Source organism: Panulirus ornatus, chromosome 59, assembly GCF_036320965.1.
Source record: "Panulirus ornatus isolate Po-2019 chromosome 59, ASM3632096v1, whole genome shotgun sequence".
Lineage (NCBI taxonomy): Eukaryota > Metazoa > Arthropoda > Malacostraca > Decapoda > Palinuridae > Panulirus > Panulirus ornatus.
The window spans coordinates 16513524-16533369 of record NC_092282.1 but is presented as its reverse complement, the minus strand read 5'-3'; the positions used below and the strand labels follow the sequence as shown (position 1 = coordinate 16533369).

At 39.9% G+C, this 19846-nt stretch overlaps 1 protein-coding gene across 3 annotated transcripts in view; it reads right to left on the bottom strand.

The window, feature by feature from the left end:
* Vps35 (Vacuolar protein sorting 35) overlaps positions 1-19846 on the bottom strand; it is a 126237-nt gene that overhangs the window by 35682 nt on the left and 70709 nt on the right. For all 3 annotated transcript variants that reach the window (XM_071696160.1, XM_071696159.1, XM_071696158.1), the window contains exons 10-11: positions 18340-18547; positions 4195-4304 (exon numbers count right to left, since the gene is read on the bottom strand). In XM_071696160.1, coding sequence (XP_071552261.1) covers positions 4195-4304; positions 18340-18547 — 318 coding nt within the window. The remainder of the gene's footprint in view (positions 1-4194; positions 4305-18339; positions 18548-19846) is intronic.

Below are 19846 nucleotides of genomic sequence, written 5' to 3'. Positions count from 1 at the left end.
AGAAAAAAAAGGTTTTAGAAGAAGATAAATAAAGTATAAAGAACAAGAGAACATATGGGAACAATGGTGATGAGGGCAACTGGGAAAGTGATAACATGCAAATATGAGGTGAAGAGGAGTGAAGCAAGTCCTCTGAAAGACATTGAATGGCTATTATGAAAGGGTCACAGATGTAAGGTGTTTTGGGTCAGAAAGGTATGTGAAGTTGAGAGAGTTAGAGCTAGTGTTGTGGGGATAGCAAAGCATACGATGAATTGTGGCAAGGTGGCTGGAGTGGATGGTACTGCAGTTGAATTTCACGTAAGACTCATCCGATTAGTTAGGGATTCCAATGTAAGTACAGATCATGGCAGAGCGCCTGAAGAATGGCAGAATTCCTGCACAGTGTTAAAGTATAAAAAGACTGGAGACATAGGTGAGGGTTCAATTAAAGAGGTATAAGACTGTTATGAGTGAATCTGGTAAGTTGTAAGGACAAGTTGTGACTGAAAGGGTGGTGATGTGCACAAAGCATGAGACTGGGTAGGGAAAATGAGGTTTCAGGAGTGGTAGGAAATATTTGGATCAGGTGTTTACTTTAAGGAATATATGTGAGAAATAAAAGGATCTGCATGTGGCATTTATGCATCTCAAGAAAGCATATGATAAAGTTGAAAGAGATGCTTTGTGGAAGGTGCTATGAATAAAGGGTGTAAGAGGAAAGCTATTAGAAGCATTTAGGAGATTTTATCAAGTGAGTACAGCAGGTGTGTCAAGAAAGTAAAGGCAGGTGTGTGAGTGGGGAGGGAGGAGCTTAAGTGGTTCCAGGTGAAGGTGGGTCTGCAGAAGCTGCTTCATCTGTTTACAGTTAAGGTGGTGAGAAGGACAAGTGAAAGGGTCTTGGAGAGAGGAGCAGGTATGCAGTCTAATGGGGGTGGAGGGTCTGGAAGATGAGTCAACTGCTGTTTGTTGATGATACAGGACCGGTGGCAGATACAAGTGAGAAACTGCAGAAGCTAGTGTGTGAGTTTGCGAGTGCGTGTGAAAAGACAAAGTTGAGAGGAAATGAGAATAAAAGCAACTTTATTAGATTCAGCAGTGAAAGAGACAAATCAAACGAAGCATGAGTTTAAATAGAGAGAACTTGAAGGAAGTGGAGTGTTTTAGATACCTGAGAGTGGATATGGCAAAAAAAAAAGAAGAAATGAAGCCATGGGAGTAGAAGTAAACCATAAGGTAGGAGAGGGTCTAAGCCTTGGGTGCATTGAGGAATGTGTAGAAAGAGAAGTCACCCTTTATGGAGAGTGATGGGTATGTCTGATGGTATCAACGTCCTGTCGGGACTATATGGATGTAAGGCATGGCACCTTAAACAAAAATGTGGAGGGTAGGAAGAATGTGTTAAATGAAATGTTTGAAGATAATATGTGGTATAAGGAGGGCCAAATAAGAAATAATAAAGTAAGAGAGAGGTGTAGTAGTAAGAGATGTAAGTGTGAGAGAGCGGAAGTGGTTTGGACATATGGAAAGGATGACTGAAGAGGGGATCACTAAGAGGGTATATATGTCAGAAGTAGAGGTAACAAGAAAAGAGGGAAGCCAAGGAGGAGGTAGAAGGATGGAGTGAAAGATGCTTCAGGGTCAGGGCCTGAATATGCAGGAGCATGCAAGGTATGCAAGGTGACAGCAAAATGGAGTGATGTGGTTCACAGGGCACAATATTCTCTCAATAGGCTAAACCAGGACATATGAAGCAGTCAGGGGTTCTGGTTTCAGTGCATTGGTTTAATAGACAGCCACTAATAAAACTGTCAAATTGTTCTTGCACACAGGTCTGATAGTTGGTATTGTATAACTGGTAATGATCAGGCATGTAAAAAAACACCTAAGAATGTTAATGAGCGTAATATTTCATGGTGCTGCCAAAAACCCCCTCATCATTATTTTCAAAGAATCTTTTATTCCCTGATAGGAATTCTTCCCAGTTTACGTTATTCTATAGAAATTTTAGCATTGCATAATTCCCACTACTGTATCTCCTCCATAAGTATGGTTTTCCTTCTAACACAGTCAAATTCAAGCACTACATGATTACCTATCCCAAGTGGTGTATCATTTCTGATATTTTCTAATGACATGCTGTACACAAAGATAGGCTATAATTCTGATAGTGTATCAACCCCTCTTCCTCTAGTGTGCTCAGGGACATGCTGGTACAGGAAATTCTGAAAACATTCTAAAAATTTGCATTTCCATGACATGTTCGTGGCATTGAAACCTAGTCCCTCTGATAGTAATCAGTTACTGGCCTTTCTGGCAAATAGGTTCATCTCAGGCTTCACTCCTAATGAAGACATCCACTTGAAAGCAGTTGTTCCTTGTATTACCTTGAACTACATAACCCAAGACCTGATAAAGCAAGCAGCTGCCCAAATGCAGCAAACAACATTCAAAAAAGAGAAAAATACTGAATAAGTGTTTTTCATTGCTGCTACCTATCTATCTACATCTCTGATGCCCATTCCCTCCAAAACTCCCATGAAGAAGTGTCCACACTTAAAGAGGCTCCACTTATCCCTGTCCTTACATGCCTCCCTTGTGTACATCATTCCATGCATTCTTCCACTATTTCTCTCCCTCCAGTATTCCTCCACCCTATTGGCCCATGTCACAGGTGGTCTTCCAATCACACCAACCCCTTTAATTGTACTATCACACACTTTCCTAATAAACTCCCAGTCTTGCATTCTTTCCACATGCCCAAAACCACACTCAAAGTATTGTTTCACCCATTCTACCACTTCATAATTCATTCCCTTTGCATTCCCTGCCATGCCACATCTCTCATACACCCCTTTCATTTCTTTCTTCATTCCATCCAGTCACCACATGCTCTTCTCAAACATCTCATTTCCACAGCCTGGATTCTTGACCTCTGTGACTCATTCAATGCCCATGTTTCAGCTGCATAGGTCAGGGTTGGGAGGACTATGCTGTCCCTTAATCCATTCTTCACTTACATACCTACATCTCTACCCTTTATTATTCTATTAAGGGACCCAATGAAGAGAACAACACAAACTTTTTTCACTAAGATGTAGTGTTGTCCATAAAAAAATGGACCCATTGACCTAACTTCACAAAGAACAGCTGCAGAACCATCAATCCTATGAATCTTGTCTATATTTTCTGCTAAAATATGACCCTCTGGTAAAAGGCAGTCCGACTGAAGTCCGATGTTTCATTCTAAACCATGAGATAGTCTACAGAGGCCTTCTTAAACCCATATGTCTTTGCAGTCTCATCATCAAAACACCAATGCAGAGCACTGCACAGCTCTTGTGTGAGATATCTTGATACATTTCTTTCTTTTACCAAAAAGAACTTCTGCAGGGTAGCAGTTCTAACTTAGGGAACTGGGCATCCCATTCCTTCTGATAGATTGTGGAGTCGGGTCTGAGAACCCAAATCTGAGAATATTCTCTACAAATGATGCAAGTTGCCTAGGACAGAAGTGGCATACCTGCAACCCCTTTCAACAAGAGATGCAGGTTCATATAGTCTGAGATTGTAATCACTCTGTTTGTATGGTAAAAGTATGCTGTCTGCATTAACCGAGTTCTCAAGTCATTCTATTCTATTCATCCACCACTCTTGTACTATAAAAGTACTTCTTTACATTATCTTCTGTTTTTCTGGTTGCTCTATCCTCACATCTCTCAAAGAACTGTTCACTGTCCATATCATCTATCTGTTTTAAAAACTTAAAGCTTTGATAAGGTCTTCCCTCACTCTTTCTTCTTCTAAGGTAGGGAATCTAAGCCTTTGCCTTACCCAGTAACTCAGCTCTCAATTCTGATAACATCTGGTACCATCTTTTCTATTTCCTCTATGTTCTTCTTTAGGAGCAGTGACCAATTCTGAGATGCATATTCTAGTTTTGGCCTTATGTAAGACATGAACATAGTTAAATATTTCCTTATCCATATTTTTGATCCTGTTGCATGGCCGGTGTCATGCAAGTGCACAGGTAAACAAAAGAATGCTGTCACACAAGATGAAAAGAATTGCATAGCCTTGAAAATTATAAATTGATTTTCTATCAAATGTAGATTTACAAATACTTTCAGTACCATAACAATCCTCGATAATCACCTAAAAAATGAAATTCATGTACTTTATACTTTATGACAGCTTTTTTCTTTTATTTTTTACCTTGCCAATAGTCCCTGTTCTTCAGCTAGATCCTCTGGATCTGGTTCAACCAAAGGCTGATCGGACTGGTCACAAATCAATGATGCAACCATGGACAGTACTGCATCAACCTAAAAATACAAATAAAAAACAATTACTCACATGATCATACAAAAACAGGTTAAATATTTTCAAAACTATAATGTTATACAAGATTTAATCAAAATTCTGAAGTAATGTATCACAATGTCAACTACCCTCTTATAGTGAACATCAATACCGATACCTATGATTTCTTAAGTTGTACTGAAATTTCCTTAAACTAAGGATAAATATTTGTTAACCAACCAAAACAAATGCATCTATACACTGCCTGTGTATCAGAATGGTTAGTGACAGCAGCACAGTGAACTAGCACTACAACAGCTGTCACTTGGTTCTTATTGCTATCTTTTCTTTCTGCCTCATTTACAATGGTCTTTGGAACTCAACCCTCAAATACATATTCCATTTCACGTGTGCAACTTAACTAACTCTGACAAATCTTCAATCTCTCTCCACATTTCGTTTTTAATAACTTTAGATCAAAGTGGGGACATAATGAGGAATCAAGCAAGAATAGTTTATCCTCTTTCAAGGTTCAATCTAAAGTCTGAATATGCATGAATGTAACCAAGATGAGAAGAAAGAGATGGGTAGCATGCACATGGACAGGAACATGAATATTCTGGCTTCGAATAAAACCAAGTCAAAGGAAAGGGGTAAGAGCGATTAGGAACAGGATCAGTGTGATGGCAAGAGCGAAGAAGGGGATGGTGTTGTCATATAGAGCATAAGGAAATAAGTTCTAGACTGATGTGGGTGAGAATAAAAAGAAATACTGAGAGGTTGGTGATTCTTCATGCTACTGCACCCAGCAGAAAAGAAATGAGGAAAAGAGGTGAGTGTTTTGGGAGGAATTGATTGTGTCAGAAATTTTGGTGGAAGGGATCAATTATTTGTGGCAGGAGATATGAATGCAAGAGTGGATGATGAGGCAGTTCAGGGTACAATTGAGAGGCTTGGGGCACCCATTGTGAACAAAGGTGAACAGTTTGTGAAGTTGTGAGCTTCAAAAGAATAGGGGTTAGGGAAGACCTGGTTTAAAAAAGTATATACATACGTGTAAGTATATGTAAATAAAAGGTATTAATGGCACATATGCACTAATGGATTATATACAGGTTGAGATATGAGCAAAAGGAGAGACTGTTGGATATGAATGTACTATGAGGGGCATCTGGTGGAATGTATGATCTTTTCTTGGTGGAGATGAGTGTGAAAGTTTGTAGCTGTTTTAGTTAAAAAAGATATGACATGGGTGGGAAGAGTGTGTGCAAATGAGCAAATATGGAAAAAAAGATTGTCTGCAGTGATACCGAGAAAAAATGGGAGAAGAATGGCATACAGTGAGAGTACACAATACTAGGGAAGTCTTAGAGGTAATGAATGTATTTAGGGAAGCAGTGCTTAACTGTACAGGTGAAATATGTGGCATAAGGACAGTGGAATGAGTGTTTTAGAAAGGGTAGTGAGTGGTGGAATGAGAAAGATAAGCTACTATAGAAAGAGAAAAATGAGATGTATGGAGGTAATAGCAGATAAGACAGGCAAGTGATTGGGAGATTTACAAGAGAAAACAGCCAAAAGTAATGAAGGTACTGAAGCTGATAAATGGGGTAAATATGAGATGGGGAGATTAGAAAATGCTCTTGAATGAAGTGAATTGCATAGTGAGAAGAGAAAAAACAGAGGCATCAATGAGGACAGCTGAAGGGAAAGTGATAACAGGTAAGAAACAAATAGAGAGATGGAGTGAGTATTTCAAAGGACTGGTGAATGTGTTAGAGGACAGGGTGAAGGACATGGGGAGTTTGTGGTGAGGAGGTACACTTGGCCTAAGGAGTCTGCGAGCACGTACCAAGTAAGTTTATGTGTTTAGGCCAACTGAGCTGGTAATACTGTATGGGGGAGAAGCAAGGTTGTGGACAACACAGTAGAGCAACAAGAACAGTTTAATAGATGGCCACTAATAAAACTGTCAAATTGTTCTTGCACATAGGTATGATAGTTGGTATTGTATAATTGGTAATGATCAGGCATGTGAAAAACACCTAAGAATGTTAATGAGCATAATATTTCATGGTGCTGCCAAAAACTGCTGCTGTCATACAGCAGCTGTCAATCATCACAATGATTATGTTACATGACACTTTATTAGCAAGTATCTACTGTGGAATTCCATGCAGGATTCTGTATACCATATATTTAAAATAAATACAGTAATAGTTGTAAACCTTTCATGTTACATGAATGGTTAATGAGTACGATGGGAAAAAGTAAAGAAGTATAAAATAACAAACTCTGAGTTATGGTCATTTGAAATATCTACACTTTAACACAAAGAAAACACAGCATCAAATAATATACCTCAAACTGACATAACAACAATGATTTTATCTATTTTATTTATTTTGCTTTGTCGCTGTCTCCCGCATTAGCAAGGTAGCGCAAGGAAACAGACGAAAGAATGGCCCAACCCGCCAACATACACATGTATATACATACACGTCCACACACGCAAATATACATACCTATACATCTCAACGTACACATATATATATATATACACACACAGACATATACATACATACACATGTACATAATTCATACTGTCTGCCTTTATTCATTCCCTTCGCCACCTCGCCACACATGAACTAACAACCCCCTCACCCCTCATGTGTGCGAGGTAGCACTAGGAAAAGACAACAAAGGCCACATTCGTTCACACTCAGTCTCTAGCTGTCATGTAATAATGCACCGAAACCACAGCTCCCTTTCCACATCCAGGCCCCACACAACTTTCCATGGTTTACCCCAGACGCTTCAGATGCCCTGATTCAATCCATTGACAGCACGTCAACCCCAGTATACCACATCGTTCCAATTCACTCTATTCCTTGCACGCCTTTCACCCTCCTGCATGTTCAGGCAACGATCACTCAAAATCTTTTTCACTCCATCTTTCCACCTCCAATTTGGTCTCCCACTTCTCCTCGTTCCCTCCACCTCAGACACATATATCCTCTTGGTCAATCTTTCCTCACTCATTCTCTCCATGTGACCAAACAATTTCAAAACACCCTCTTCTGCTCTCTCAACCACACTCTTTTTATTACCACACATCTCTCTTACCCTATTATTACTTACTCGATCAAACCACCTCACACCACATATTGTCCTCAAACATCTCATTTCCAGCACATCCACCCTCCTCCACACAACTCTATCCACAGCCTACGCCTCACAACCATACAACATTGTTGGAACCACTATTCCTTCAAACATACCCATTTTTGCTTTCCGAGATAATGTTCTCAACTTCCAAACATTCTTCAAGGCTCCCAGAATTTTTGCCCCCTCCCCCACCCTATGATTCACTTCCACTTCCATGGTTCCATCCGCTGCCAAATCCACTCCCAGATATCTAAAACACTTCACTTCCTCCAATTTTTCTCCATTCAAACTCACCTCCCAATTGACTTGACCCACAACCCTACTGTACCTAATAACCTTGCTCTTATTCACATTTACTCTCAACTTTCTTCTTTCACACACTTTACCAAACTCAGTCACCAGCTTCTGCAGTTTCTCACATGAGTCAGCCACCAGCGCTGTATCATCAGCGAACAACAACTGACTCACTTCCCAAGCTCTCTCATCCACAACAGACTGCATACTTGCCCCTCTTTCCAAAACTCTTGCATTCACCTCCCTAACAACCCCATCCATAAACAAATTAAACAACCATGGAGACATCACACACCCCTGCCGTAAACCTACATTCACTGAGAACCAATCACTTTCCTCTCTTCTTACACGTATACATGCCTTACATCCTCGATAAAAACTTTTCACTGCTTCTAACAACTTGCCTCCCACACCATATATTCTTAATACCTTCCACAGAGCATCTCTATTAATTCTATCATATGCCTTCTCTAGATCCATAAATGCTACATACAAATCCATTTGCTTTTCTAAGTATTTCTCACATACATTCCTCGAAGCAAACACCTAATCCACACACCCTCTACCACTTCTGAAACCACACTGCTCTTCCCCAATCTGATGCTCTGTACATGCCTTCACCCTCTCAATCAATACCCTCCCATATAATTTACCAGGAATACTCAACAAACTTATACCTCTGTAATTTGAGCACTCACTTTTGTCCCCTTTGCCTTTGTACAATGGCACTATGCAAGCATTCCGCCAATCCTCAGGCACCTCACCATGAATCATACATACATTAAATAACCTTACCAACCAGTCAACAACACAGTCACCCCCTTTTCTTATAAATTTCACTGCAATACCATCCAAACCTGCTGCCTTGCTGGCTTTCATCTTCTGCAAAGCTTTTACTACCTCTTCTCTGTTTATCAAATCATTTTCCCTAACCCTCTCACTTTGCACACCACCTCAACCAAAACACCCTATCACATTATCACAGTGGAATGTCACATTGATGCAATCTCAACCATCCTTGAATGTGTGGTTTGCTGGTGCAAAAGAATGGTGGAGGAGACACTGAAAAGGAAGAGGGAGGGGGGGAGGGAAGAGGGGAGGAGCAGGATGAATGGTGGCGTTTCAGTTTTCAGGAAGATGATGGTGAGAATGGGTTAGCACATTTTCAAGAATAATTTCATATCCTATATTGATCAGCATGGGCTGAGGTGTGCTGATTGGGAGTTTGAAATGCACTTAGAAATTTGGGAACGAAGGGGTAGGGACCATCCAGGAGATGGGGAAGGAGAAATAGAAGATGGTGAGTGTCTAAAGGCCACAAGACATAACTATTTTCCTGTAATTGTTGCATTTTCCTGTTTGACACAGGTGCTGTGCTTATACTTAACTATGTGGTATACAGAATCCTACATGGACTTCCACAGTAGACACTTGCTAATAAATTGTTATGTAACATATCATGTGATGATTGACAGCTACTGTATGACAACAGCAGTTCTTGGAAGCAAAACGAAATATAACATTTATTTACATTTTTGGATGTTTATTACATGCTTGCATTACCAATTATATATAGAAAACATACCACCAGACACATATCCAAGAACAACTTGATTGTTTTATTAATGGTCATCTATTTAATAGATAACATTTTTGTACTATCTTCCATGTATCCTTACTCCTCCCCATACAGTGATACCAGCTCAGTTGACACAAACATACTAGGTACATGCTCACAAACTCCTGTAGCTGAGTGTACTTGGAGTGAGACAGTCAGAGGTATATGGAGTGAGACAGTCATGGCAAAAGATTGGTATATAGACAAATATTTGAGAAAGTATTAAAAAAAATTATCCCTGGGGATAGGGGAGAAAGAGTACCTCACATGTATTCCCTGCATGATGTAGGAGGCAACTTAAAGGGGAGGAAACGGGAGCTGGAAATCCTTCCCTCCTGTTTTTTAATTTTTTTTTATTTTACAAAAGAAGGAACAGAGAAGGGGGCCAAGTGAAGATATTCCCTCCAAGGCTCAGTCCTCTGTTTTTAATGATACCTCATTAACATGGGAAATGGTGAATATGTATGAAGAAAAAATATATATATATAATGGAATGTCCTATTTTATACAGATTCATAATGAAGGACAATAGAGTTTTGTCCCTGGTGAAAGCAAGCACACACAACTACTAGCCCATTATAATGACATATACAAAAGTTTGATGGATAAAAAAATATAGGAACTTTTTCTTGATTTTACAAATGCATCTAATAATGTAAACTATGAAGTGTTACAACAAAAAATGGCAAGTCAACATATAAAAGATAAAATAAAAAAAAAGATCAAGAATTTTTACCCAACATCATATGCAAAGTAGTGGCAAATGAAAACACATCTGAGGAAGAAAACATACTTTCTTTGGTACTGCAAGGCACAATTCTAGCTGTAAATCTCTTTGTTATCATGAACTCAGATATATATAAAGAAGTAAGTGAGTGTGGTCAAATGTTTCACTGATGACATGAGAGGGTAAAGCAATAAAAAATTGGAAACCATGAAAAATTTCAAAGAAACCCTGATAATATCTACAGATAGGCAGATAACTTAATGGATTTAATGAAGAGCAATTTGTAAATACTAACCAAGAGAGAGATAATGTTATTGCAGTGCCTACATGTACAGGCCCTTCAGGAAAAGAAATAGAGAGCAAAGCATATGTAAGAGAGCCTGGATTAATATTCCAAGAAAAATTTTAATTCAAGGAACATATCAAAATGAGAGGGGGCGAAAATTTTGGGAGCCTTGAAAAATGTGTGGAAGTCGAGAACATTATCTCGGAAAGCAAAAATGGGTATGTTTGAAGGAATAGTGGTTCCAACAATGTTGTATGGTTGCGAGGCGTGGGCTATGGATAGAGTTGTGCGCAGGAGGATGGATGTGCTGGAAATGAGATGTTTGAGGACAATGTGTGGTGTGAGGTGGTTTGATCGAGTAAGTAACGTAAGGGTAAGAGAGATGTGTGGAAATAAAAAGAGCGTGGTTGAGAGAGCAGACGAGGGTGTTTTGAAATGGTTTGGGCACATGGAGAGAATGAGTGAGGAAAGATTGACCAAGAGGATATATGTGTCGGAGGTGGAGGGAACGAGGAGAAGAGGGAGACCAAATTGGAGGTGGAAAGATGGAGTGAAAAAGATTTTGTGTGATCGGGGCCTGAACATGCAGGAGGGTGTAAGGAGGGCAAGGAATAGAGTGAATTGGAGCGATGTGGTATACAGGGGTTGACGTGCTGTCAGTGGAGTGAATCAAGGCATGTGAGGCGTCTGGGGTGGACCATGGAAAGCTGTGTAGGTATGTATACACGTGTGTGGACATGTGTATGTACATGTGTATGGGGGGGGGGGTTGGGCCATTTCTTTCGTCTGTTTCCTTGCGCTACCTCGCAGACGCGGGAGACAGCGACAAAGTATGAAAAAAAAAAAAAAAAAAAAAACTTTCTCAAGCCAAATAATGAATGGAATGATAGTGCGAACATTTGCAACAAAACACAGATACTTAATGACACAAATGTTTTATGTATTAATAAGAAGTACACTTATCCCTGGGGATAGGGGAGAAAGAATACTTCCCACGTATTCCCTGCGTGTCATAGAAGGCGACTAAAAGGGAAGGGAGCGGGGGGCTGGAAATCCTCCCCTCTCATTTTTTTATTTTAATTTTCCAAAAGAAGGAACAGAGAAGGGGGCCAGGTGAGGGTATTCCCTCAAAGGCCCAGTCCTCTGTTCTTAACGCTACCTCGTTATCGCGGGAAATGGCGAATAGTATGAAAAAAAAAAAAAGAAGTACACTAGAATACTCCTGTTTTGTATAGTCACCTGTAAAATACACAAGAAATAGAGAATACAGAAACATTTCACAAGTAAGATAAATGGAATGGTGCATATGAATTGCCATGAATAACTAAAATAACAACAGCTCTACAGTCTTGAACATTGAAGGGAGAGATGTGATAAAATATGGCTGCAACAAACAAAGGGTATAAAGACCAATTTTCTGAACCTGAGAGCAACAAGACAAAGATGATAAAGAATCATGAAGTCAAGGGTAGTTCCCTGAAACACCAAAAATACATAACAAAAAGATACATAAATATTTAGTCCAGCAAGGAAATTGGAATGATAATTTAATGTGATACAAAGAGATCTCATGGAGAGAGATGGGTGATTATTGGTGAATATGCACCGGGGCATGAGAAGAAAGATCATGAGAGGCAAGTGTTTTGGGAGCAGCTGAATGAGTGTGTTAGTGGTTTTGATGCACAAGACTGGGTTATAGTGATGGGTGATTTGAATGCAAAGGTGAGTAATGTGGCAGTTGAGGGAATAATTGGTATACATGGAGTGTTCAGTGTTGTAAATGGAAATGGTGAAGAGCTTGTAGATTTATGTGCTGAAAAAGGACTGGTGATTGGGAATACCTGGTTTAAAAAGCGAGATATACATAAGTATACGTATGTAAGTAGGAGAGATGGCCATAGAGCGTACTGGATTACGTGTTAATTGATAGACGCACGAAAGAGAGACTTTTGGATGTTAATGTGCTGAGAGGTGCAACTGGAGGGATGTCTGATCATTATCTTGTGGAGGCAAAGGTGAAGATTTGTGGGGGTTTTCAGAAAAGAAGAGCGAATGTTGGGGTGAAGAGAGTGGTGAGAGTAAGTGAGCTTGGGAAGGAGACTTGTGTGAGGAAGTACCAGGAGAGACTGAGTACAGAATGGAAAAAGGTGAGAACAAAGGAGGTAAGGGGAGTGGGGGAGGAATGGGATGTATTCAGGGAAGCAGTGATGGCTTGCGCAAAAGATGCTTGTGGCATGAGAAGTGTGGGAGGTGGGTTGATTAGAAAAGGTAGTGAGTGATGGGATAAAGAAGTAAGATTATTAGTGAAAGAGAAGAGAGAGGCATTTGGACGATTTTTGCAGGGAAAAAATGCAAATGAGTGGGAGAGGTATAAAAGAAAGAGACAGGAGGTCAAGAGAAAGGTGCAAGAGGTGAAAAAGAGGGCAAATGAGAGTTGGGGTGAGAGAGTATCATTAAATTTCAGGGAGAATAAAAAGATGTTTTGGAAAGGTGAATAAAGTGCATAAGACAAGGGAGCAAATGGGAACTTCAGTGAAGGGAGCAAATGGGGAGGTGATAACAGGTAGTGGTGATGTGAGAAGGAGATGGAGTGAGTATTTTGAAGGTTTGTTGAATGTGTTTGATGATAGAGTGGCAGATATAGGGTGTTTTGGTCGAGGTGGCGTGCAAAGTGAGAGGGTTAGGGAAAATGATTTGGTAAATAGAGAAGAGGTAGTAAAAGCTTTACGGAAGATGAAAGCCGGCAAGGTAGCAGGTTTGGATGGTATTGCACTGGAATTTATTAAAAAAGGGGGTGACTGTATTGTTGACTGGTTGGTAAGGTTATTTAATGTATGTATGATTCATGGTGAGGTGCCTGAGGATTGGCGGAATGCTTGCATAGTGCCACTGTACAAAGGCAAAGGGGATAAGAGTGAGTGCTCAAATTACAGAGGTATAAGTTTGTTGAGTATTCCTGGTAAATTATATGGGAGGGTATTGATTGAGAGGATAATGGCATGTACAGAGCATCAGATTGGGGAAGAGCAGTGTGGTTTCAGAAGTAGTAGAGGATGTGTGGATCAGGTGTTTGCTTTGAAGAATGTATGTGAGAAATACTCAGAAAAACAAATGGATTTGTATGTAGCATTTATGGATCTGGAGAAGGCATATGATAGAGTTGATAGAGATGTTCTGTGGAAGGTTTTAAGAATATATGGTGTGGGAGGCAAGTTGTTAGAAGCAGTGAAAAGTTTTTATCGAGGATGTAAGGCATGTGTACGTGTAGGAAGAGAGGAAAGTGATTGGTTCTCAGTGAATGTAGGTTTGCGGCAGGGGTGTGTGATGTCTCCATGGTTGTTTAATTTGTTTATGGATGGGGTTGTTAGGGAGGTGAAAGCAAGAGTTTTGGAAAGAGGGGCAAGTATGCAGTCTGTTGTGGATGAGAGAGCTTGGGAAGTGAGTCAGTTGTTGTTCGCTGATGATACAGTGCTGGTGGCTGATTCATGTGAGAAACTGCAGAAGCTGGTGACCGAGTTTGGTAAAGTGTGTGAAAGAAGAAAGTTAAGAGTAAATGTGAATAAGAGCAAGGTTATTAGGTACAGTAGGGTTGAGGGTCAAGTCAATTGGGAGGTAAGTTTGGAGAAAAACTGGAGGAAGTAAAGTGTTTTAGATATCTGTGAGTGGATCTGGCAGCGGATGGAACCATGGAAGCGGAAGTGAATCATAGGGTGGGGGAGGAGGCGAAAATTCTGGGAGCCTTGAAGAATATTTGGAAGACGAGAACATTATCTCGGAAAGCAAAAATGGGTATGTTTGAAGGAGTAGTGGTTCCAACAATGTTGTATGGTTGCGAGGCGTGGGCTATGGATAGAGTTGTGCGCAGGAGGGTGGATGTGCTGGAAATGAGATGTTTGAGGACAATGTGTGGTGTGAGGTGGTTTGATCGAGTAAGTAATGTAAGGGTAAGAGAGACGTGTGGAAATACAAAGAGTGTGGTTGAGAGAGCAGAAGAGGGTGTTTTGAAATGGTTTGGTCACATGGAGAGAATGAGTGAGGAAAGATTGACCAAGAGGATATATGTGTCAGAGGTGGAGGGAACGAGGAGAACTGGGAGACCAAATTGGAGGTGGAAAGATGGAGTGAAAAAGATTTTGAGTGATCGGGGCCTGAACATGCAGGAGGGTGAAAGGCGTGCAAGGAATAGAGTGAATTGGAACGATGTGGTATACCAGGGTCGACGTGCTGTCAATAGATTGAACCAGGGCATGTGAAGCGTCTGGGGTAAACCATGGAAAGTTGTGTGGGGTCTGGATGTGGAAAGGGGGCTGTGGTTTCAGTGCATTATTACATGACAGCTAGAGACTGTGTGTGAACGAATGGGGCCTTTGGTGTCTTTTCCTAGTGCTACCTCGCACACATGAAGGGGGAAGGGGTTGTTATTCCATGTGTGGCGAGGTGGGGATGGGAACAAATAAAGGCAGACAGTATGAATTATGTACATGTGTATATATGTATATGTCTGTGTGTGTATATATATGTGTACATTGAGATGTATAGGTATGTATATTTGCATGAATGGACGTGTATGTATATACATGTGTATGTGGGCGGGTTGGGCCATTCTTTTGTCTGTTTCCTTGCGCTACCTCGCTAACGCGGGAGACAGCGACAAAGCAAAATAATAAATAATAATAACAAAGAGATCTATGAAATTCAAATTGAATGAATACAGAAACATTCAAAAGGAGATTAGATTCATAGTTGAACTTAGAATAGATAACTAAGCCATAGGAGTAGCTGCTGAAAAGGCCAGCATCATACATTAAGCAACACAAGTAAGCAAATGAGGTGAAGCAGTCAAGAGAAACATCACGTCAACGAGTTAATAGTGAGTACAATGCACTAGCCATGCCTCCATGCCAAAATCTCAACACAGGTACTTTTAGGTAAGCTGGTAGTCAGCCTTTCCATTTGTCAAAACCATGTCAGTACATCCTCTTCAGTACTCATATATACTCTCATCACTCTGCTTACTACCGCACCTCTCTCTTCCCATATCTTTTCTCACCGGATCATCCCCCTCATATGAAACATGCTTCCCAAAAATTTAAACTCCAATGCATTCACCTTCTTTTGTACTTTTTGATCTAGGACCCATGTCTCATATCCACACAACACTATCGTGACTACTATACCATCAAACATGCCCACCTCTGCCCTCATTGATAGTGACCTCTCTTTCCACACACTCCTCAGTGTACCTTGGATCTTCACCCCTTCAACCAACCTATGGTTTAGTTCAGCTCCTATGGTTCCATCCGAGGTATCTCAAACATTCTATCTCCTTCAGGTTGTCTCTATTCAAACATACAGCCCGACCAACCTGTCTCTCTCCACACCTAAACTTAAAAACCTTACTTTTATCCATATTCATTCTCTCATTTCTCCTTTCACATACTTTCCCAAGCTCTGAAACCAGCTTCTCGCTCAAATCTGTCATTTGAAGAATGTCATCAGTATACAGCAACTGATTCATCAGCAAACAAGAATGGACAAAATTCCCAGGCTCCCCCACCCCCTACAGACAGCAGACTTGCCTTTCTCTCCAAGACCTTGCATTCACCTCTCACACCACCTCCAACTATTAAAAGATTAGACAGCCAGGATGACATTAAACACCCCTACCACAGACCTACCCTCACCTGGAACCATCTACCCTCTCCAACATACCTTACCCTCTTGATAAGAGTTCTATCTGCTTCTTGCAGCTTTCCTTCCACATCATGTATTTGTAAAGCATCTCTATCAACCCTATCATGTGCTTTCTCCAAGTCCATAAATGCCATGAGCAAAACCCTCTCCACTTCTATGTATTTCTCACAACAATTCTTTAAACACATGATCCACACATTCTCTACTTATCCTAGCTCCTTGGCAATCAGAAGCTTTGTGCAATGGCACTATCCTCTAAAACACCACTCTCCCATACAATTCACCTGGTAAACTAGACAAATTCATACCTTTGTAATATGAATATTCACTTTTATTCCCTATGCCTTTCTAAAATGGCACCTAAAGGGCATTCTACCAATCATCAGGCACTTCACCTTGACCCATACAGACAATGAAAATCCTAACTAACCACTCAACAACACTGTCTCCACCCTTTCTTGAAAATTCAATTGTTATCCCATCCACTCTAACCACTGCCAAACTTCACCTTATGCAAGACATTCACCAACTCTTCTCTTTTCACCAAAGTACCTGCCATGACTCTCTCACTTCACTACATCCAAGTACCAAACTACCAAAATATGCCACCCTCTCATCTGACACATTGCCAATACAGTCTTAACTCAATGAAGGCATGAGGCACTTACCACTCAGTTGCCCTGCACCCTCTGCAGATACACAAACTGGCCTGGCAGGGTGGTGCTTTAGCCTGAGTTGGTAGGATAGCTGTTTAGTGCTAGTAAAGCAATTTCCGTGTCTGTATTTTGTGTCTGTATTTTGTCAGTGATATATTTGCTGGGGGTGGGAGGTTCAGTGAGTAAAGGATGCATGGGAGCATGGGATAAAGTGAACTGGATCAATGTGGTATAGGAGGGGGATGATGTAATGTCAATGGAGTGAATCGGGATATGAAGCAGTCAAGGTAAGCAATGAAATATAATGTCTGTGGGATTTCACTGAGGAAGGGAGGCTCTAGTTTGAGTACTTGATACATGATGGATGTATATAATGGAAACAGTGCATGTGCAAGATAAAAAGGCGGTCTGAGTGATGTGAAATAAATGTATGAGTGTGTTAAAGACATGTTATGACATCACAGTTATTATCTTATGAATGAGACAATGTGTGAGGTGAATGCACAATGGAGTAACTATGGTATGATAATAAAAAATGGAGAAACAGATTGGTGGTCTATTTCTGTGATGTAAGATAAGGATATAAAAGTGAGGGCAAACATTTTTTTCATACTTGATCACCATTTCCCACATTAGTGACGTAGCAACAGGAAGAGACATAGATTGGCTGCATTGGTTCACCTGCAATCTCTAGATGTTATGCATAATGCACCAAAACCATAGCTTCCTATCCACAATCAGGCCCCACAGACCTTTCCATGCTTTACCCCATATGCCTCGCATGCAAAAAAATAATGAAATTTTTTTTTAAAAGAGATGAGAGATCTGAGTGTAACAGAAGCTTACATGGCAAAGAACTGGAAGTTTGGATGAGTATAAATACTCGGGAGTAAAGTTCAATAACAATGGTTGTGTAAAAGCTTTTACTGAAAGCAGTGTTATGCAAGAAAAAGAAGTTGCAGGTGCACTGAATGCTCTGGTGTATGGGAAAATATCATTCAAAGAGTATGAAAGATGCTTGTATGGAGTAATTTTCCCAGCACGGATGTGTGGATATGAAACCCAAGAGTATAAAGGTCATGCTATCAAAATCAATAGCAACACAGATGGATAACTTGTATGATAATATGGAATCAGGAGGAGAGATAAAGTAAAAATGTGGGGTTTTGAGTAGTGAAAGGATCATTAGAAAGGTGCATGGATGAGAATCATGTAGAACATAAAGCAGGTGAAAGCTGGTCAAGAAGATATACAGTAAAGCAGACGGTACAAGAAGAGTAGGCAGACTGAGGAAGAGATCATCAGATGTAAGGGTAGAAATGGTCAAGCTGGTTTCATTTGAAAAACTATGTATGTAAAGTATATAAGTAAGAAGCACTAATATAAACATGGAAAGTCATGTTTTAACACACTGAGTATGAGATCAGGATAAGTGTGTGATGATTCATTCCACTATACTGGCTAGGGTATGTTCACTGAATATCTCAATCCCAAGCATGGAAGAGAAAATTCCATATTAAAAAACAGTGCTTTGTATACATATGTCATATACATAATATATGAGAAAACAAGACATACATGCAACACATTAAACAAAATGAAAGTCAAAATATACCTGTTCTTGGGTTGGAATATATGTCTCATTTTCAACAGCATTCGTAACAAGGTAAGTGCTAAGGATCTTGCGACCACTGTAATCCAGAAGACCAAGCAATGGAGTGTAGAACTGTAGCTGTAGAACTGTTAAGAGATTGTTGTAGTTATCCGCAGGCAGACGAAGAAGGCGGCTTAGTTCCTTACCAAGAGCAGAACCTGAGTGGATTCTACGTGGGTAAAAACAATGTTAGATATGTATATTCCATGTAAACATTCCATGACATAAAAACTATACTAAATATCTTTCTCTAATTTCTTAGTAAATTTTCTATCACATCATAGCAAAGAAAATCATACATATAACATGAAACATTACCATGACATGGAACTAATCTAAACCCTAAACTCAAATTTGATACATAAACTAATCAATATGAGCTGACAAAAGAGATTCAAAAGTTAAATCCTTGTTAGTCCTTTCTCATAAAAACAGCTGGACCATAAATTATCCTATACAAAGAATTTACCACATCCACACAATTCCTTGCAACAAGCTAGCCAATCAAAGCCCATGAAAAGGTTAAAATAAGCATTACTTCATATCTCAAAAGGGACTCACACAGCTCAGTTAACATGCCATAAGAAAGCCAGCAATGACCTAACCAGAGAGAGGCCAAAAACATCCACACAACAGTAATCAGGTGTGAAGTTCTTATCTATCTTTAAAGCTTCTAATGATAAAATACAGATACTAGTCTGTGACAGCCAACTTTAAAATGTGCTTAGAAAGTGTTCACTTTCATAAAAATACCTGAGGTTTTCAGCCCTGAAATTGATTTCTATGTTCTCAATAATTACTGCAGAAACTTGAAGTTATGTGTTGAAAAAACTGATGGAGATACTGCAAGTTGCTATTTTAGCAAAATATCTAAAGATCTCATGTAAGACCCATGCACACACCCCTAAATATACTAAGTTAGCAATTTGTAACTGCTATCGAGCAGCACATGGTATGGTATGCCTCTGGCAAATGACTGCGAGTGTGCTGCATGTGAGTAAAACAACATTAATTGTTAACTCATATAATGTCTTCATAACCTTTGCCCTACTTTCTTTCCAACTGGCTGATCAGTACCCATCTACGTTCAGTACATCAAGTGCACACTGCCAGGGAAGCAAAGGAAAATGTATATCAAATTCATAAAATAGTAGGTGATGTATTTTTTCATACTTGTTTGCCATTTCCCATGTAAGCAAGACAGTGCCAGGAACAGATGAAATCAGATCTACGTATCCAATGATCACTGATGATTTTTAATAGAAAAATATCAAAACAAGTCTAGGGCTATCATTTTCAAGTATAAATAATAACAACACCAGGCATGTGTACGTGTAGGAAGAGAGGAAAGTGATTGGTTCTCAGTGAATGTAGGTTTGCGGCAGGGGTGTGTGATGTCTCCATGGTTGTTTAATTTGTTTATGGATGGGGTTGTTAGGGAGGTGAATGCAAGAGTTTTGGAAAGAGG